The 21,646-nt window shown below is 51.7% G+C and overlaps 1 protein-coding gene across 1 annotated transcript in view; it reads right to left on the bottom strand.

Moving 5' to 3' along the window:
- Nucleotides 1-254: 254 nt before the first annotated feature.
- The window catches only part of Chchd6 (coiled-coil-helix-coiled-coil-helix domain containing 6), a 185,405-nt gene continuing 164,013 nt past the window's right edge, over nucleotides 255-21,646 (bottom strand). The window contains exons 7-8 of the mRNA XM_090323826.1: nucleotides 1,086-1,221; nucleotides 255-468 (exon numbers count right to left, since the gene is read on the bottom strand). Of these exons, the coding sequence (XP_090179952.1) occupies nucleotides 463-468; nucleotides 1,086-1,221 (142 nt within the window). The 3' untranslated portion in view covers nucleotides 255-462. The remainder of the gene's footprint in view (nucleotides 469-1,085; nucleotides 1,222-21,646) is intronic.

Genomic DNA, 21,646 nt, shown 5'->3' with positions numbered 1-21,646 from the left:
CCACTGCCAGTGGAGCCACAGGGCTCAGGGAGATCGCTGCTCTCTGCTCAAGGCTTAGCTCCCCAGTCCTGCCAAAGCTGCAGCCCTGTCCTTTCCTCCTGCTTCAGCAGCAGACTGGCTACTCTCGGGTAATGCCAAGCTCCTCGCCAGGCTGGATGCTCCTGAGCAGAGCAGCCTGGCTCACGCAGCTGCATCATGGCTGTCTAGCCGAGGGCTAGGCACAGAGAAGGCAGCAGCAATTCTGGGCAAGTGAGTGGATGAGTGAAAACAGTGACGTCTGCTTTATTTGTTCTCAGACAGTAGCACACTTTCCTAACCACATGCAGCTGCAAGTGCAGAGGCATATGCAGTGGCCAGTGGGAAATGGCAGAGCACAGAGGCCATGGCCTGGGGTCTGGGTTCGTGGTTGGTCCCTCCTTCAGGGCTCCAGGTCACTGGCAGGGCAGGAACGATGGCTGCTTCTTACCCCTACAAAGAAAATAGTCAGAGCTTAGTCAGGCCCTCCCATGATGGCACTCAGGCTCTCTGGCTGGAGGACGCCCCTAGGTATCTGAGCTGTCTTACGAGCACAGACCAGCTGCTTGGCCTGTTTTTTTCTGATATCCGGGTCCCTCATGTGGACCCTAGCCACCAGGAACCTTAGGAGGTGGAGGCTGGAAAAGGGTGGCGAGAGGGCTTCACTAGTTCCTGTTCTGTCTGAGGCCCCCCTGTGCCTGCGTGCTGAGGCCCAGGAACCAGGCGGGACACTGGTCCAGAACACAGAGCATGCTTCAAACACAGCTAGGAGCACGGGCTAGCCTCTGCTATGCCCCACTGCTCCTCTCCAAGTCTCTCTCCAGGAGTGCTAGGGGAGGGGCTGGGCCTGGCAGTGCCCAGAGCCTCTCCAGGCAGGCTTTGCTTTGGGGCTGCAAGGGCAGGGGTGAGGTAAAGAGATACACTCCTGGAGGGCAGGGCTCACCTCACTCACCCAGCTCGGCCAGCGCCCAAGCACGGTGCGCACTAAGACCTAGGAACTCCTCTCTTGGCAACTGCAGAGCCCGAGTCGGGGGAGAGGCCAGGGGCCCTGGGAGGCGGGCAGGCCTTACCTTGTGGGCGGAGCTGACACAGTGCTGGTATGCCTTGACCAGGTCTGAGCAGAGCAGCACCTCATGCAGGTGGTCTCGATAGCAGCGGAGGATCTGGTACTGCAGCCCTGAACAGGCGGGCTCCACCAGGCGGGGCCTGGGAGGGACAAGAGCATAAAGGTCCAAAATCTGCTCCCAGTGGGCAGGGGAGGGGCAGGACTCCATTCACTAACACCCAGGGGCCAGACACCAGGCTGGCAGCCATCTAGCCCATGGCAGACCTGAAGGGGGGACAAGCATCCCGCCCTGGGTGAGGGCTCTGGGCTCCACGCTCCCCTCACCCAAGAGCCCTCAGGCACAGGGCAGTGGCCTCAGCTCCAGGCCCTGACCCTGGATGGCCCTCCCAGCTGGGCCTGGCTCAGCCACCCTGCAAGGACTTTCCCAGGCCAAGGTTCGCCTGGGACCATGACCATCCTGTCCTCACCTGAGATGACCTCCAGGACCACCCGTCCTGTCCTCACCTGAGATGACCTCCAGGACCACCCGTCCTGTCCTCACCTGAGATGACCTCCAGGACCTCCCGTCCCGTCCTCACCTATGATGACCTCCAGGACCACCCGTCCGTCCCGTCCTCACCTATGATGACCTCCAGGACCTCCCGTCCCGTCCTCACCTATGATGACCTCCAGGACCACCCGTCCCGTCCTCACCTATGATGACCTCCAGGACCACCCGTCCCGTCCTCACCTATGATGACCTCCAGGACCACCCGTCCCGTCCTCACCTATGATGACCTCCAGGACCTCCCGTCCCGTCCTCATCTATGATGACCTCCAGGACCACCCGTCCCGTCCTCATCTATGATGACCTCCAGGACCACCGGTCCCGTCCTCATCTATGATGACCTCCAGGACCTCCCGTCCTGTCCTCAGCTCAGGCTCCCACCTCAGAAGGTATGTTGTTTGCAACCACAGTCTCTGGGTTCTTTCCTGTCCCCTGCACTGCTGTTCAGCCCACTGATATCATTCCCTACTTTCTTACGTGGAGTCCACCTAGAAGCAGTGCCCTCTCCTCTCTCCATCATATGACTTTTGACCTTCCTTCCTCATCTGGGGAGGGAAGGGTGAATCGCAGGCCTCTCATCAGACACCTGGTGGGGACTGTAGCTTAAGGGAAGTTCCTGGGTTTGGCAAAGGCAGTGCTGTACTGCTCTGGGACCAGGAGTGAAGCTAACCCGCCACGGAAAGCCACTCTCCGGTTAGGGTCTGGCAGAGGCACCCTGCCCCAGTCTGAGTTGTCCTGGAGCCAGAACTCTGACTGTGAGCCTCCTCTCTACACATGGACAGCTGAGACTTAACTCTTCAGGATTACAGAAGAAGGCTGGCACTGTTCTCCCTCTCTAGCCCCTCCCCCACCTGTCTTCAGGTGCCCAGTGAGGGCCCCTGTGTGTTTCAGGGGTAAATGTCAACAAACACCTCCGGCTCCCTGGCCGGGAGAAACTGGGCCGTGGTGAAATCTACCCCCTTCACACCAATACTTCCTCTGGGACCACAGAGGCTTCGCCTCTGGATTCAGCAGGAACAGTATGCGCACACAGAATGCTGGGCAAATGTCAACAGGAAGAAATTCTACCCATTTGTTCCCAAAAGGCTCCAAATGGGACACGACCTGGGCTCCTGAAGTGAATGCATTCTCCCTAGGCAGGGCAGGGCGAAGCCTGGGCTAAGCGATTCATGAAAGGAGGTGCAATGTCAGCCCCTCAGGTCTGGCCCAGCGCCACCTGCTTTTACAATGCACGCAAACAGCTGCTGTTTGCAGCAGGAGTCCTGCCAGGGGCAGCTCTGCTAGTGCCCGAGCTCAGGTGCGCACAGCATGCCACACACTTTGCAGAGACAGTAACTCCCGGACCCCAGTGCCAGTCTCCACACCAAGGATCCCTGCACGCATCTGGTGACACAGGAGCTCCACCGCCCACGCAGTGCGCAGGAGCCGGCCGCACCCCGAGGCAAGGCCGAGGCTCTCATCTCTCTCCTCGGTGCAGTAAGAACCGAGAGCCATTTGCCCTAAAGGTGAGGACCGGGAAGGACTGGAAACAAAGGCAGAGCTAGGGCACAGGTGGGGTAGGGCGGGAGGCAGGAGATGGGCTGTACTTGGTGGCAAAGATCTGATTTAGGAAGCTGTGGGGAGGGCTGAGAGAGGAGGCTGCCCCCTCCCTCCCACCTAGGCTCTCACAGCACTCAAGTCCCAGCTCGGACCTGGCTGGGCGCATAGGCCTGGGCCACTTGACCCAGGTGGGCCAGCCTGGTTCCACACAGACAGTGCTTGGTACACGGCTGAAACCATGATCTCCAGGGAGGACATAAAACTGCATCACTGGGAGGAAACAGACCCCACTCCACTCAAGTGCAAGGCCCAGGCTACACCTCGCTCTCCTGTTCTGCAAGCTTGCATGCTTTGGAATGAGTGTTTATCTCGGCGTGGGGAGGGGTGTCCAGGGTCCTGACAGCCACGTGCCGCGTGCAGAGGCCAGGGGCTCTCCTCAGAGCCCATGTCCTCTCTTGACTCAGAAGATGACCTTATTTGGAAGCAGGGTTGTGAGAGGGAGGATTGCTGAAGGTGAGGCACAGTAAGGTAACATGGGCTCTTTAGACAATGGGAAACTAAGTTCTCTCCACGTATGACGTGAAGGGGGGACAGGGACAGAGGCAAAGGGAGAAGGCCATGTGAAGACAGAGGTGGGGGAAGCAGCCAAGGAACACTGAACCCCTCCAGGAAAGAACTTCTGTCACCTGGAGGCACCAGCAGGCAGTGCCACGTTACAGTGCCCCACACAGGTGACCTGCCCTGCCCTCCAGAGGCCACGCCGGCAGGGCCGAGGGCCCGCAGTTAGGACGGGAGACAGCCCATTCGGGACCACTACTTGGTGATCTGGTGCCCGCGGCCCAGAGCCCTTGCAGTAGGACCACTGCAGTGAGCACAGCCACAATGGTCTGAGCCAGATCCTGCTCCATGTCTCTGCCCAACCTAGTGAGGCACCATCTGCCTCTAGATGTGAGTTAAGTGTCTCAGTTCCCCTGGTCGCGGGCAAAGCTGTGACTCCTCAGTAGATCTGCACAGGGCCTTCCTTGGCTCCTCGGGAAGCCTGACTTGCCTGGAGACGTCGGGGAGAAGATACACTTCTATCCTAGTAAGCTCTGGGATGTACAGTCAGGTCCGTGGTCCTGCCATTCTTAGAATGGATACTGTGCTCTGTGGATATCCATGACAACCTTGTGAGCTGGCATTGCTGCCCCATTCCCAGAGAGGCTACGTGACTCGACAATGGTCACGCAGTGAAGTGGGCTCAGGATAAAGGCTTGGTGTGCTTGTCCCTACAGTGCTCCTCCTCTACCTTTATCGAGAAGGTAGGGCCAAACTAGAGCATGCAAGGCAACACCACAAGAGAGCTGAGCATCACCCAGGCCTCTCACTTTGGAAGAAACAAGCGAGCAGCAAGATAGGCAGAGCGTGCAGCCTGGGGCTCCTCGATGGCGCCTGCTAGCAGCTGCTGCCTCTCCGTGAGGGGGGGGGGGCTCCTAGGCAGGAGCTAGGGGAGAGAGCAGGAGAGAGGACCCAGGAAGCAGACCATGGAGGGTGGCCTCCAAAGGAAAGGAAAGGGTTCCCTAGCAGAGCGGGGTGCTTCCCTGCCTCCAGTCAACCAACCCAGAAGCAAACCCCACACTGGTCCCCTTATGTCACAAACCTTCTGTGCCTCTTCACTTTATTTAATAAATGGAATCTCATCAGCTTATCCTTCTTCTATTATCATTGCTGATATCAATCTGATAATATTGGCCTGGCATGGAATTGGGCTATTATATGTCCTCCTGATATTTAATTTCAGAGAAACATCGGCAGGGGGAGATGCTGCAGAGCAAGCTTTTTATTACAAGCAGCAGTAAGGAGATTCCAAGTGAATTAGACATTCATCTTTGTCAGGACCCATCTAGCTGTTCCGAAGAGGTTTTTACTTTAACCTGCGGCCAGGGCCAGGGCTCTGATGAGACCACTGGTGACTAAGGACTTGGTTAACCGGCTGCTATTGACAATGTGTCATTTCAGCCCGTGAGAGAGGAACCCAGAGATCTCCCCATTGATCAACATGCCACTTGGGATCACTGCCAGCTACTCAGACAAGGCTCCCAGCCACTCTACCCCTCAGGTAGGAGAGGACATATTGGAAGACTCTGGCCAGGCCAGAGGGCCCAGTGTAAGTCATTCCCAAGGGGACACAGGGCACAAATGTATCCTGGCTATCACTCTGTCAGCAAGACAGGCTCCTGCAACAGCAGTCTCTGCGTCCCTTGTTTTATTCTCATTCTCTTCCCCCCACCCCCCATGCAAGCAAGGGTGTGTGCGCACACACACACACACACACACACACACACACACACACACACACACACACACACTGGAAAAATGTGCCCCCTTTCCCCCCCTCCTCCTGCCAGTGTCCTTTGTTAGAAAAAAGAAGAATGCACACATGGCTCTCAGAGCCCATTCACTAGCTGTGTGGGTGGACTCTGGTCCTCCTGCGTTCAGGGTGTCGGGGAGGAGGAAGGAGGCGCTCATGACCATCCTGTAGGGATGCGCTCTGAGGCTCTCTGGGCTGCTGCAGGGGTGTGCGCCGGGCCCTGACCCGGGTCTCTCGGCACCCTCACGTGCCCTCCTCCCAGGAGCTCCGCCATCTCTCACCTCCAAAGCTCCAGTTGCCCCAGGGCCTAGTTATCTCCCCTTTTGATCTGCTCTACAACCCAGCTCCTGGTTGACACACCTCTAGAAAGGCTGGACATACCGGCCTCGTGAAGGGGAGGGCTACCTTCAGCTCTGCCTCGCAGCACCTGCGTCCTAGCAAGAGCGCCAGCGGCCTGCCCAACCCAACCCTCAACGACCCTTCATTCACTGTGGGCTGAGTCTTCTCCCAGAGCTGCTGGGTCCTGCTCCGCCTCCTGTCACAACCTCCACCAGGAAGAAGCTCCACGCCAAAGGCCCATGTGGAAACCACAGCAGAGAGCAGCTATGGGGGCCTCAGGAGGGCCTCCTCGGCCCCTCTCATGTGACCATGAGGCTCAGAGGCAGGCCTGGCTCTCAGGGGGACACCCAGGTCCCGGCACGGTCCTGAGGCCTGGGCAGCTGCTTCCTGGGGCTTACTGCAGCACACCAAGTCCTTCCATTCCTGCTGGCTGGAAGAGGGGGGTCTTCCTGCCACCTCAACAAAGATGTTCAGGCTTGGCCAGCTTGGCTTGTGAGGGCCCGGGGCTGCCTGAGGGGCAGGCCTCTAAGGGTCTCCGACTGGACAGTGAGGGCCCATGCTCTGGACAAGGCACTACAGAGGTGCACGCTTCCTCCCAGCAAGAGCAGCTCGTGGGGGCCGCTGCACTGCCTGTCCGGGAGCAAGGCCTGGCTGAGGCCAGACACGGGCAGCGCTCACAGAGGCACTGGAGACAATGCAGAGGGGTGGCCCCTGTGTCCTCAGTGAAGACCATGCCTCCTCTTCAGAGACAGGTTCCTAAGAGTTCTCGGGAAGGTAGAGCCGGGAGTTTGGCCTAGTGGTAGAGTGCTTATCTAGCATGAAAAAAGACCCAGGTTCGATTCCTCAGGGAGTGATGCTGAGGCTAGTGGTAGAGCTCTAGCCTTGAGAAAGTCCAAGAACAGTGCCCAGGTCCTGAGCTCAAGGCCCAGGATTGGCGTGCGCATGTGCGAGCACACACACACACACACACACACACACACACACACACACACACACACGCACACAGAGTTCTTGGGACTGAAAGAGGTGCTGTGAACTGGGTCCTGGATGACTGGCAGGGTCAGCCGGCTGGCTGGGTGTCCTGCCCATGTCTTAGCAGACTTGTCAAAATGAACCTAATATAACGAAGAGGGGTTTGACAAGCCTCCTACCCAAGTATAATGAAAGGATCTGATGAGGGCCACCCTAACTGGCAGGAGGCAGTGGTCAAGGGCCATCTCTAATTCCAAGTCAAGCCACTGCTGGCTTGAGGAAGTCCTCTGAGATTTGGGGCATGGGCAGGGGTACCAGCAGTTCTTAGGGTCTGAAAGCCACCCATCTGGTTCATGAATATAGAAATGAGTTGGAACATCTCAGAGATTCTTGGGAATTCTGGAAGCTTCCCCTCCTGGCCTTAAGAACCATTGGTCTTAGTCACCGAGGCTTTCTGGGTCAACAAGAGCTCCCTGCCTGCCCATCCTGTGTCTATCCTGGAAACTTTGAGGCTTGCAATAAACCCTTTATACTCAGAATCCATGGAGTGACACCCAACTCAACTCCGAGTGCTGCGAACCCCTCTCCAGGCCCATACAGCCCTCCACCCTCCAGCCTCCTGTGCTCATCAGAGCTCCTGGCTACTCTCTTTGCTGGGGTGGTCTGTACCCAAGTTCATGCCCTTCTGTGACTCTGCCCCCTGTTGAATCACTCACCCACCGCCACACTCACTGGGAATGGGTCCAGGGAGCAGAGGCCATGTGGGGCAGTGGGGTATCTGTGGTGAACAAAGCCAGGCCTTGTCCCTGCCCTCAGATCTAGATGCAACTCAAGCAGCTACGTACACAGACTAGGAACTGAGATGGTGCCCTGGAGGGAAGCGCAGGGCCCTGACTACCCAGCCAGGTAACCAGTGGGGCTGTGGGTGGAAAGTCCTGAGGCCCATAACACAGAGGGCGAAGCCCTGTTTTCTTCAGCCCTTACATTTCTCAGTAACCTCTTCTCTATTCTCACTGCACCAATTCAGGCCCTCACATTTCTCCCAAGACTCCCCTGCTTTCCTATTCCCTCTGGTCCACCCACCACCACGCTGCTAACCAGCATGACTGAAAAATAATTGGACTGCAAGTCAGTCCTCAGTTTGGAAATCTTCAGTGATGTGTGGTGCCTGTTAGATCGAGAGCCTTTATATGGTATTCAAAGGCTCTCACAATCTGTCTTACTTCTCTGCACGGGTTTCTGGCACCACCCCAGCACGTGTCTCTGCTTTCACACAGAAGCTGCTGTGGGCTCCGGCGTGCCCCCGTTCCCCGCAGGGTGCTCTGGTCCATGCCACCGGCCATCGGTGGCCTTGTAAAATGACCTGTCTTCATGCTCGAGCCACACCACCCACTCTTCTGCAGACCAGCCCCTCAGGCAGAGTGAGGTGCCACTGTGCTGGGAAGAGTTGTTCCACAGACACCACAGAGGTCCCGCAACACAGGTTCACACCACTCCAGCCGCCATGCTTGCCTTGTGCTCTGTAGCCTTACACACAGCCTTCTTGCTCTGGCTTGAAACTCTGGTGGGTGCTCACTTGTTCCTAGGGCCTGCCCAGTGTTGCATGGAGCAGGCGCTAAATAAACCCGTGGCAATAGTAAGCACCCAATATGGCCGCATCACCTGGGCTCTCTACCTCCCTTCACCATACTGGACAGACCCACACTCACCTCTGGAATCCTGGAAGAGCAGCTCCTGCAGCTGCCCCGCCACCTGTGCCACACACACTGACCGCGGTCCCAGGTGGGCATGCAGACACACATCCTGCCTCTGCTTTCTTCCCACTCAGCAGTTCTGCATGGCCTGCTGGCCTCTGAGGACCCTGACACTGACCGCCCCATCAGAGCAGCAAACGCACTGCAGGCTGGCCACATGAGATCTAGCTCCTTATCGAACAGGTGGACCTGGAAGGCAGGAGCCAGTCTCTGCCCTTGGTTTCAACATGTCCACACAGAATACTGAGCAGGAGGCAGAGTGTCCATAAATATACGGAGGAGGCAGGCAGGGCATCAATAATTAATTCACTGAGACTCCTTCTTATAGTTGCAGGACAGAGAACATATCCAGCAGACACTCTCAATGGTCCTGCAGACTGACCTGAGCCCCAGTGCTGGCAGGCCTGGCCTAGCGATGCATCTCGTCAGACGGTCCCGCCTGAGCTCTGCTGGGCTGGCTGGACTGATTCCCTCCACTCTCGTCTCTGCTGTTCCTCATCTACTAGGTTCCTGTTGCTGGCCTCCCTCCTGTCCCCTCTGCCCTGAGTCTGAGTGACTCATTCTTCCTTCCCTGTAGTTCAGAAGCCTCCCACAGCAGGAGTGTTCCTCCCTGCCGTGTCCTGGGCCTTCAGGAGACCTCACAGGCTTTCCTAAAGAGGCTGGGCAGATAACACACCATCACTGGCTGGCCTGTCTCGTCCTTCTCTGCCACCAGCATGTGTGCTCCTGTGAGAGCACTGTCATGACAGGAGACCCGGGACAGGGAGATAAGAACTGGACTCTTCTTGGTGCCCGTGGCTTATAGCTGGGCCTGAGTCCAAGCCACAGCTGCTCCTGTGCCACCTAGGCTTCCAGGCTGGTGCCCCATGGCATCAGAGGGCCTTCCCAAGTTGACCTCCACGACACCCGCAATTCCCCAACATGCTCCTGGGCTCGTCTCCAGGGGGTTTCTTACAGCTCTGTTCACCCTGTCTCTACTGGATTACACTCCACCAGACCCACAGACGCTGGTTTGGGGTCACTCTTATCTCCTCCACACTTCCTCACGATGCCTTGATTAAGTTCAGCATTAATTCTTTCATGAATTGTGCCTTTGGCTGCATACCCAAAATGGTTAAACATAAGACCATGTCTATTTTCTTGTTTATCTTCTGGAGTCTCATAATTTAATGCATTATATTTAGATCTGTGATTCCCTCCTAAGTTCCTTTTTGTGTCTCTGTTTCCTAAGTTGGAGAAATGTAAGCAGATTGGTACAGCTCACACTGGTTTTCTATGAGTTCTTCTCTCCTATTTGTCCTGATCACTTGCAAACCACGATGGCCAGAACAAGGAACCCAGCACATTCTGCAAGAGGGCTCGTGGGCCCTGGGGCTATTTCCTCACATAGCTATAACAGAATACAGCACCCCCCCCATCATTCAGGGCCTCCCCCTGTCCTTTACCTCAGATGTCAGGGGCTCTCAATGTAAAAAAGCACCCTGGAAACCAACCTCTTCTGTGATACTATCAAAACCACAATCAAGGGTCGGCCACTGGCTGCTGGTGTCCAGCGGTCCCTACCCACACCAAACCCACAGTGAGGAGGCCTCGTCCTGTGGTCACGTCCGCATCCACGCCTCCCTGACTTCCAGTGCCTAATGTCACCCAAGGAATTCAGGTCGTTTCCTGAAGCAGAGGATGAAGGTTTTTCCCCGGACACTATCCCTACCCCAGCAGGAGAAGACAGAGGAAATGGGGGGGGGGGGTGAGCTGTCAGGAAAGTGGCAGTGGTGTCCTCTGCTGAGGCAGGGTACCTGCAGGTAGCTGGTAAAAGGCGGTCAGGACACTGGGGGATGGTCATGAGGAAAAGAAAAGCCAGGTTTCTTGCTCTCGGGAAGGGGTTTCCAACCACAGAAAGGGAGGACCACAAAGAACTCTCAGGTACTGGAATTGGAAGTAGCAGTATTAAGAATGTAGAAATACAATATCACACACATAAAATATTATCAATGCAAATACACATGTATGTGTTCTGTGCATAAGTGTGTGTTTCATCTCTATCCACTGACAGTACCCAGAAGAAAGACACATCCAGATAGTGCCCAGACCTTGGTTTCAAATAGCATCTTTCAACAAAAAGAACAGCGCTCCTTGGAGAAATGGCTGATTCCAAGCTAAGAACAAAGATCTTTGTGGAACTACTATATCAGAAGGGAAAGAAATGTTCAAGAAATAAAAACACATGCTAGGGCCAGGAGCATGGTCTACTGGTAGAGTGCTTGCCTAGCACACATGAAGACCTGGGTTCCATTCCTCAGTACCACATATATAGAAAAAGCCAAAAGTGGTGCTGTGGCTCAAATTGTAGAGTACTAGCCTTGAGAAAGCTCAAAGACAGTGCTCAAGCCCTGAATTCGAGCCCCAGGACTGGCAAAAAACAAAAACAAAAACAAACCCCACCGGGTGCTATGGCTCATGCCTATAATCCTAGCTACTCAGGAGGTTGAGATCTAAGAATCAATGTTCAAAGCCAGCCCAGGCACAAAAGGACCTGAGGCTCTTATCTCCAATTAATCTCTAGAAACCTGGAAGTGGGGCTTAGCTCAAGGGTAGGGTGGCAGCCTTGAGCTGAAGAGCTCAGGGACAGCGCCTAGGCTGAGTTCAAGCCTCATGGTCCACAAAATCAATCAATCAATCAATCAAAAACCCCACAAAAACAGAAACAAATATATGCTAAAAGGTCAGAAAGGAGCTGGGTGGTGGTAGTTCACACCTGCAGTCCTAGTTACTTAGAAAATTGAGATCTGAGGATTGTAGTTCAAAGTCAGTGTGGACAGGAAAGTCTCTAACACTGTTCTTGCTAATTAACTAGCAAAAAGCCAGAAGTGGAGCTGTGTCTCAAGTGGTAGAGCCCTAGCCTTGAACAAAGAAGCTCAGGGACAGTATCCAGGCCCCAAGTTCAAGCCCATGCCTCTCCCACATGCACAACATAAAAAAATGTTTGAGGGACATCTGAAATCTAGAGCACTTGAACATCAAAATAAATGAGAATGTACATCAAGGCACAAATGTGATTCCTTGAGTCCTCCCTAGGGTAACCGCATAAATGAATTCATAACCATTGGAGGAGATGGTGAAACACCTTCCCTGACAGAACACCAACTCTTCAACACAGGGGACATTGTGAAGTAAGTCACCACATTTGGCGGTGGTTTCGTGGGCGAGAACTGAGGATGGAGACAAAGTATGAGTATGGTTTTGTATCTTCCCACAACATGCCAAGGGGAAATGAGGCCTTCGCGGGAAAGCCAGCAGAGAGATGTGAGTGGGACCAGGCCCAGATCAGCATGGTTGGGGTGGGGTGGGTGGTCTTTTGGAGTTCTGAAAGGCTGAACTGCAAAGAGCACAGTAATGCTTGGGTCTTTCTGGTCATGAGGAGATAAAAGGTGACTCGAGACTAGGTTACCAGCAGAACAAAAACAGTGCTTGCTTTAAAACTGAAAATCAGGCCAGGTGCTGGTGGCTCACGCCTGTAATCCTAAACTGCCTCAGGAGGCTGAGAGCTCAGGGTCATGGTTCAAAGCCAGCCTAGGCAGGAGAGTCCATTGGACTCTCCAATTAAACACCTGAAAATGGGAAGTGGCGCTGTGGCTCAAAGCAGTACAACACTACCTTTGAGCATAAGAGCTCAGGGACAAAACTCAGGCCCTCAGTTCAAGCCCCACAACTTGACAAAAAACAATGACAAACAACAACAAAAATCCACTGTGACAGTCAAGAGCAGCAGGCAAAATTAAGGCTCAGACTCCTAAGGAGGAACTGACGAAACAACCGGATAGCTAAGTGCAGAACACAGTCTTGGACAGGGTTCTGAGTCAGAAAGGAGAGGGGGCTGCTGGCATGGAAGATGGGTTAGGAAGGACACAGTGGACAGACGCAGCTAGGGTTGGGACAGGACGAGCAGCAGACTGGAGACCCTTGTCCAGGAGCTGCAGATCTTTGCTCTATCCTTGCAATCTTGCTATGGGCTAGAAAGTGTTTCACATAAGCAGAGAGACAATAAGAACGACAATTTGATAGGACTGAATATATTCAAAAGAATGCACAGATCCCAAAAAAAGAGTCTACCAGATTTTCTTTTCTTTTTCCGGTGGGGAGTGAGGTTGAAGTTTGACAAAGTGATTCTAAATTCATCATAAGAAAACAAGTTGGAAAAAGATAGTGAAGGTAGAAAAACTTGTTCTGCCAGATATTTAATATTTTCAATAACTGTAGCTTCATAACATGCATTAGACATAATTAAAACATGCAGGATTGGTCTTGCATAGAAAGGAGTCTAGAAATAGACCCAAGTGTGTAAGTAGGAATTTAACATATGACTGGGCAGAATTTTATACCAGTTACCAGTGCTGATGGGACAAGGACTTCCTCTTGCCGGGAGGGGAACAAAAGTGGATCTGTACTTCACATCTTACTTCCAAGGAAATCACAAGAGTTTATTTGGGGCAACAACTTCATGGCATGAAATAAAATCGGGGTCCACAACATTATATTATTAGGGAGGGAAGATCTTTGTAATATAACATAAACCCTACCCAGAAAAATGATCCTGACCTCCACATCAACTTTCAAAGGGCAAAAATTAAACAAAATACTAAGTAGAACAACTAATATGACAAAAATAATAATAACACCATTACACAAATACTTCTAGAAATGAGTCACAGGAAAGAGAACAGAGGTCACAAGTGAGCAACTCACAAAAGAAGAAAAAGGGGCCTATAATGTAAGAGGAGATTTCTACGCTCATTTAATACCTACAGAGATGAGAGGCAATAGTGAGTGCTCTCTTCCCCGCCTTTAGATGGGCACAGATTCTTCTACAAAACACTGCTATCATCTTTTGGGTTTTATGCCCTGTACATTTTAATAGCATCCACTCATTGTACAGTGAGTGGTTCTGACATGTCCACATTACCCCATTCTCATCCTGTCCTTGTGAAATCTTAGGGAAACAGAAGCCCTCCTGCATTACCAAGTGGGAGCTAGTGCTTTTCCTTTCTGGGGTTCTGGAAAATACAAGTATATAACTATTATATATATATATTTTTTTTGGTGTATGTGTCTTTTGATCCAAAAACTACCTAGGAAAATTTAATCAAGTAAGTATACAAAGTCAGGCAAGACTATAGCAGTGTCTGCCCAACTGGTGAAAAGCTGGAAACACCCAAGGATCCATCAATAAAGGATTCCTTATAAATATGCTCATATGATTATATGGAAATATATAAGGCAATTAAACATGTAGATGCGAATTTACCTGGGCCTGAGTGGAAGAGCCGTCCACCACACGAGGACAAGAAGAGGGTGCACTCCCTTCCAAGTGCGTGCTCTGCTCTGAGAACTGAGACATGCTACCACATAGGGGCAGTGAGAGATTTCTGAGTTTTACATCTTCCCTCACGTTTTTCCATATTTTCTATGATATTCATATACAATTTTTAGTCAAAAGACAAAAATTATTTTTCATTTTGAAAACCTTTATATATGTGTGTGCTTTGTGGTTTTAAGATGCTAGTAATGGCCACCCATCATGTGTAGACCCCAAAGTTTCTGTGTTGTACAGTGCTAAGCCTAGTGCCTGGGATTCATTTCTCATAGTTGCTCTGATCACATACGCACACTTCTTCTGCTGCTAATCACAGAAGGCAGGCGAGCACGAAACGCAGGGCAAAAGCATAACGGCAGACATTATGTAGGAAACTCAGTAAGTGAATTAAGGGGCAGGGATGCACCTGACTCTGACATTCGACTTTGAGCCCTAAGTCAGTTGCCTCAGATGGGGCTGATGAAGTGAGTTTGAGTTCTAGCGGGCTGCAAAATGTCTGTCATGTCATTCTGGCCCTCCTGTCCTGCCCCATCACTACCCAGGAATGGGAGATAAAATTCCTGCCTTCTACCTGGTCACAAGACACAGATTTTACAAACCAGTGGCTTTATGGCAGGAAGCCATCTCAGAGCATTCTTATTTCCTTTTGTCATATTATGCTTACTACTTATACATAAGCCTGTGCGCGTGCGCGCGCGCGCACACACACACACACACACACACACACACACACACACACACACACACACACACACACACGTGCATACATTGATTGAAAGAGAAAGTTGGAACAATAGCCTGCAATATACATGAAATCAAGTAGAGACAAATGTTTCCTGAACTTGGCCTTAATCAGCTTTGGGGCCAGGAGTTTGGCCTAGTGGTAGAGTGCTTGCCTAGCATTCACGAAGACCCAAGTTCGATTCCTCAGTACTACATACATAGAAAAAAGCCGGAAGTGGTGCTGAGGCTCAAGTGGCAGAGTTCCAGCCTTGAGAAAGTCCAAAGACAGTGTTCCGGCCTTAAGCTCAAGCCCAGGACTAGCCAAAAAAAAAAAAATCAACTTCACAAAGACAGAGCTTGAAAGACAACACATCACTTCTGGGATTATCTTCCCAAAGCACATCTGATCATGTCATTTCAAAGCTCGGATACTATGGGTTTCCCAAGGCATCAAAATCAAGCCCAAGCTGGGCACTGGTGGTTCATGCCTATAATCCTAGCTACTCAGGAGGCTGAGAGATGAGGATTCTGGTTCAAAGTCAGCCTGGGCAGGAAATCTGTGAGACTCTTACCAATAAACAACAACAACAACAACAAAATTAGCCAAAAGTAGAGCTGTGGCTCAAATAGTAAGAGCTAGGCAAGAGAAGCACAGGGACAACACTCAGGTTATAAGTTTGAACTCCAGGATTGGCACAAAACCCAAACTAAACCAAGCCAAAATTCGAGCCTAATGCCCTGCCACTCAGGCTCGCACCGCCTGTCCTGTCCCTGCTGTGCAGGCGCTCCTGGACTAGAGCTTGATGCTCTAGCTCAGTTCTATGACCTTGGGAAGCCCAAGTGTTTGGCCAACTCCCGGTCTCACTGCCGGAAACACCAGGGTAACCCATGAGGTAATGTATCAAAGTCCTGGTGACCTGCATGCAAGCACCACAGGAGGGGTCGGTCCCTTCAGAGTGCCGAACAGCAGAAGAGCTCAGTGCTTCAAGTCCCGAGCAGGCATGTGCCTGGCAGAGAGAACATGAGTGAGGGCCACAGGGACAGGTGCTCGACAGCAGAAGCCTCTACTGCCTGGAGCACAGAGGCAGACTTCCAGGGAGATCTCTCGCGGAGACCAAGCAGGGATGCACTTGAGTCACTCCTGAGGGAGGAGTCCTGGGAGGGAGGGCTCTGCCCTTGTGGCTGTTGTACACTCCTCCTGGCACAGCCCCAGGGGGAGGAAAGTCCCCCCACCAGGCACAAGGAGGCCTCAGGGACTGAGATATGGCTCCTGGCACAAAACAGTGCAATGTGGAGAATCTAAACTGATTGCTGGGTCCTAATGGTCAATGGCAGTAATTAATAAGAACAGGTACAACTTATGAACTATCCTCAAGTGACATTATGAATGTAACCAGTGGCAGGTACTCTACTTACTGATCTCTGTATCTCTATCTGGTATAATATACACACATACCTTTGTGTCTTCTGAATGCCTGTTCTCTTATCCCGTCACATGGTATGGCTGGGAAAACAGATGAGGGAAACTCTCTGGAGTCACGGAACTAGCACCTACCAAGTCTGGTACTGGAGCTCAGACTGACACTGTTGCAGGCTGGTGTGTGGACATAACATCCTAGAAGATGTGGCCTCTTATTTCCTCAACCCCGGACAACACTCACATGCTGCATGCTACATACTAATGGACCCTAGCCAGTTTCCCTCATGGAAATGCACTCTGATCTGGTTTTTCACAAATGAGAAGAAATGAGAAGTTCAGAGACCTAGGAAAGAGCTGTGTCTCAGGATCCTGGGCTCATGCTTAGGGTGGGACGTTTGTGTTTTTGTTTTGTTTTTGTCACATGGCTAACATACAGGTAGTACTCTAGACCGCTGGAGCACTGGCACATCTCTGAACATACCTTCCAACGCTTTCATACTTGCTTAAATTCTTTCCGAATGTACTGGCTGTTGTCAGTCTGAGAATGCAACACATACAGAGCCACCATATGCTGTGACTCACTGGACCAGGGACTCGGATGTACAGACCCATCTGTGCAATGACTCTGCACCTCCAGGGAGAAGGTGGAAGTTCATGAGCATGCCTGAGCATGTACAGGATTGTCTTCAAGACCCTGAATTCAAAGCAGGGAGTACTTTGCCCTGGGTTGCTCTGTCAGATTCCAAGGCCCAGGTAACTTACAAGATTAGAACTCTAAACATCACTGCCCGCAGAAGCTCCCGAAGCTAGCTCTCCCCACTATGCAACTTATACCTGGCCGGTAGTCCCCCAGTATACCATCACCATCTCTTATCCAAATGAGTGCTACGGTTTGTACGAAAAGCAAATGCTGTTCGGTCTGGTTCTTGTAAGCTTAGTCTCTGATTCTCGGTGGAAGTTATACTCAACACCAGCTTAGATCCTGCTGTACTTCAGCCAATAACATCAGTGGCTGTATGGAATGGTCAAGGTCATAGCAGAGCCCAGGAGCGTGGCCTAGTGGTACAGTGCTCGCCCAGCATGCATGAAGCCCTGGGTTCAATTCCTCAGTACCATGTACACAGAAAAAGCCGGAAGTGGTGCTTGTGGCTCGAATGGTAGAGCATTGACCTTGAGAAAGCCCAAGGACAGTGCCAGGGCCCGGTGTTCAATCCCCAGGACTGGGGGTGGGAGTGGGGGGAGGAGAAAATAGAAAAGAAATAAAAATTTACAAAAATAGTCACAGTAGACCAGAGCCAGGCACTTTGGTTCTGGTTCCTACTTGACTATGGACTGGCTTCTAGCCTTGGCAAAGGCCCTGAATGTTACCAGAAGTTTCCTTGTATTCCAAGGGGAGAAGAAAGGGGCAGTCTATAAGAACCCTAACTTTCCCCAGCTCATCACCCACAAGCCCTGGAGCAGAGACTTCTGCTTAGGCAGTGTTAGGTGGGCCACAAACCCTTCCACTGCTGGCAGCATGCATTGGGATATAGTAAAAGGATTAATAGCGGTCCCAACAGAAACAGCCACATGTGGGATTTTAAGTGTTCTTAAAAGTATATTAAAGGGGGCCAGGAGTTTGGCCTAGTGGTAGAGTGCTTGCCTAGCATGCACAAAGGCCCAGGTTCAATTCCTCAGTACCACATACATACAAAAAAAGCCGGAGTGGGGCTGAGGCTCAAGTGGAAGAGCTCTAGCCTTGAGAAAGTCCAAGGACAGTGTTCAGGCCCTGAGCTCAAGCCCAGGACTGGCAAAAAAAAAAAAGTATATTAAAAAGTGAAACACATAAAATGTACTTTAATAATGCATTTCTTTTAATAAAATCAAATAATATCATTTTGAATCTGTAAGCAATACGAAAAACGTAAGACATTACACAGCTTTTTTTTTCCCCCCAGCCATGGGGCTTGAACTCAGGGCCTAGGCAGTCCTTGGGCGCTTTTTGCTCAAAGCTAGGACTCTACTACTCGAGCCACAGCTCCACTCCTGGCTTTTTCTGAGTATGTGGTATCGAGGAATCGAACCCAGGGCTTCATGCATGCTAGTGCTCTACTAGGCAACGCTCCCAGCCCCTACACAGCATTTTTTTTTTACTGTCTTTGCAATCCAGTGTGCATTCTGCATTTACAGAACATCTCAGCACAGATGGACCTCCATGTGTGGCACTAGTCCTGAATGCTAAAACAAAGCTCTGTCTTATTCAGAGGCTTCAGTCCAGGGTCACCTGGCCCTCTGCAGCCCAGCATATCCCTATGGGGAGTATAAGGTGGGAAAGCCTCTCCACATCATGGTGGAGACAGGAAGGGGCCTGAGTCCCAGATGACTCAACTTTCTTCTACACATCCCACCTATGAAATGACTTCATACTATCCTTCCTCAATCACAAAGGACCGAATTACCATCCCTCTACCCGAGTGAGCAGCTAGCCTGCATGTCCCTGGACACAGCACGGGGAATCACGGCAGGAAAGATGCTCACAGGAGGTCACCTGGGGTTCAAGGTTCATCCGGCTGAGGGCTGCCAGCTACGCTGTGCTCCCAGAGAGGAGCGGCTGCTCTAGGGCATGGGAGGCATGCAGCCTTCGCTGGGTTCCTGTGAGGTCCATGCTGTGCATCTACATTGCGTAAGTCAAGTGCATATTCACACACTGTGGCAACAGCCAAGGCCTCCCCCTCTGTGCATTTCCCGAGCTACGCTACCACACCATCCCTAGCAAAGGTGCCTACCTAAGGCCTGCCTTGTTCTCCCTTGAAGACCATGTGAATGCCGGTATACTATCTCCTAATGCAGTCTAATTCAGATTAGAGCTTTTGTTCTGTTGGGGAATCACCTTTTCATAGCTTTTCTTAGTTCTTCGGTTTCATTACTCATTTTTGTCATACGAGAGTGTCAAAGGTTTTACACCTATGACTAGCTTTACATGCTCTGTATTATGATAAACACCCTATTTTCCCACTTTGTGTCCTCAAAACAGCCTTTTGACCTTTGCTTAAATAGGCATTTAGACTATGAGGCACATTGTTTTGAGCTGATGCAGCAAGAATCTGTAGGATAAAAACCTGAATGCAAAGCATTTTTGTCACAATTGTTAGGGGTATGTGTCGCCCGGCAATGCTGTCCTGAGGCCTGGGACTTAGTCTACTTATATGGTAAGCCTGGGGCTTCAACTCATTAAAACTGTGAGATTTTGTTGGGTCTTTGCAGGGTGCGTGCCTCGACCGTCCTCGAGTTCAAGGTCACCATGTGCAATCCATTTGGGGGACCCACACGATGCCTCTGCTACCAAGGGTGGGAGGTTCTCACAGAAGTGCGGCACAGGGGAGGAGCCCATTTCTGAGACATGCTTCTTGCAAACCTCAAGCTCAGGCTGAAACCATCCCCAAAGGCACTGCAGAGCTTCTGCAGCCAGGGATGGAGAGGTGAAAGGAAAGCGGCAGGGGATCCTGGGGCGTCAGGACAAGGGACATGCTCACTCCACAAGCACCCCATCACAGAACTGTGACTCTGATCTCATTTCCTCAATCAGGTCCTAGTCTGCAGTCAGAAAGCCACTCCTTCCTCGAGGAAGGAGTGAATGTACCCAGTCCTGTGAGCTAATGGGAAAGAGAAAAGGCGGGAAAAGAACACGTGGTCCCCAGCTCTGACTTCAGTGGACTTCTAGTGGATAGCATGCTTTATGGCAGTGACACAGTGTCCCAACACACTGCCAGTACTGTCTGTCAGGACTAATGACCCCAGAGGCAGCTGTCATTAGCCAATTCACTAATTAGGGACCTGTGTGTAAAGCTAATGGGAAGGGTAATCATTTGTTAGCTTAAGTGAAACTTCCAGGCATTCCTAACAACTGTCATCATAGAAAAGTTTGGAAGGCAATTTATCAATCCTGTGAAATTCAAGGAAGGAATTTGGAAGCCAGATTCATTTTTGATAACAAAAAAGTGAACACCATATTTCTCAAGGAATCCACTAGCAGGGGCTTCCTGTCCTTGGTAGCACATCTGCCTCAGCAGCAAACAACTATGCGTCTGCACAGACAGGACGCGACTCCATGCCTGAGCTGTGTGGGGTGGGTCTGCCTTCCCTCAGGTGGTAAGCCTAGGAAAATAGTCAACACTGAGGCCCCTGGCAGAATCCCACCAGAGGAAGTGGGAGACAGGTTGTACACCAGTGTTTATAAGAAATGGGTATTTCAGCTGGGCATGGCGGCTCACACCTATAATCCTAGCTAGGAGTCAGGAGGCTGAGATCTGAGGATTGAGGTTCAAAGCCAGCCTGGGGCACATGAGTCCATGAGACTCTCCAGTTAACCGCCAGAAACCTGGAAATAGCACTGTGGCTCACATGGTAGAGTGCTAGTGTTGAACTAAAGAGCTCAGGGACAGTGCCCAGGCCCAGAGTTCAAGCCCCACAACAACAACAACAACAACAAAAAAAATCAAAATGTCAAAGATTTAGAAAGGTGAGTATATGCATTCATTACATAAACTTAAAACAACATGGATTTGATTTGGAGGCCGGGGGTTTGGCCTAGTGATAGAGTGCTTGCCTAGCATGCACCAAGACCCAGGTTCAATTCCTCAGTACCACATGCGTAGAGAAGCCAGAAGTGGTGCTGTGGCTCAAGTGGCAGAGCGCTAGCCTTGAGGAAAAAGCCTACGGACAGTGCTCAGGCCCTGGGTTCAAACCCCAGGACTGGCAGAAACAAATCAAAACAAAACATCGATTATGAATAGCATCATCATTGGGAGGTGTTTTAGTGGTACTCTAAAGTTAGGATTTAGGGGGAAAATGTTTTCCCTTGAGTGTGGGATCACCAATGGGCCAAAGGCTCTGCAAAGGCTCCTCTGCATCCCTGCTCTAACAACACCCTTACTATGGCTCCAGCCTAACCATGGGCCCACGTGTTGCCCGGTGGGCAGCAGCAGGTGTGTGGCAGCTCCCACTGCAGACATAGACCTTCCCTACCGAGGGCTCCTGCACTCCAAGCTCAAGGCCCAGGGTAACATTCTCTGTGCCCTGGCTGTGGGAGACACCAGGCTGGGGGAAGAATTCCTCACTGCAGAAAAAGCAGCCGATCCCTCTGCTCTCTGGGGCCCTTTGAGGCCCTGCAGAAGTCAGGCTAGATTTAGTGGCCTCCCCAGGGGGATTTTCTGAGGATGTGATTAATTTGTTGGCCAGAACACATTCATTTTGGCAGCTGATCCTAGCAATCGCTTGGGAGCTTGTTTACAGTGCAGGTGCTGAGCCCCCCTACTTCAGGTGGGGCCCTGGACTCTACACGTCTTAGCTCTGAGGAAAGCTGCACGTGGCTGCCACATACACTAACGTGCCCCACGGACAGCCCACGGCAGCCACAGGCAGCTCTGGGAAGCGGCACGCTGTGACCACGATGGGGAGAGGTGCCACAGACAGAAGGCATGGAATGTAGCTCTCTCCCAACAAGAATCCTGGCAGAGCGCATGCCCTCAGACAACAGCTGCCTACGTGATCCTTAACTTCAGCTGGGCAGGG

This window comes from Megascapheus bottae, chromosome 33, assembly GCF_031878675.1.
Source record: "Megascapheus bottae isolate mThoBot1 chromosome 33, mThoBot2.hap1, whole genome shotgun sequence".
Taxonomy (NCBI): domain Eukaryota; kingdom Metazoa; phylum Chordata; class Mammalia; order Rodentia; family Geomyidae; genus Megascapheus; species Megascapheus bottae.
Note: the sequence above shows the minus strand (reverse complement) of the source record. Positions and strands in the feature narration are given on the sequence as shown.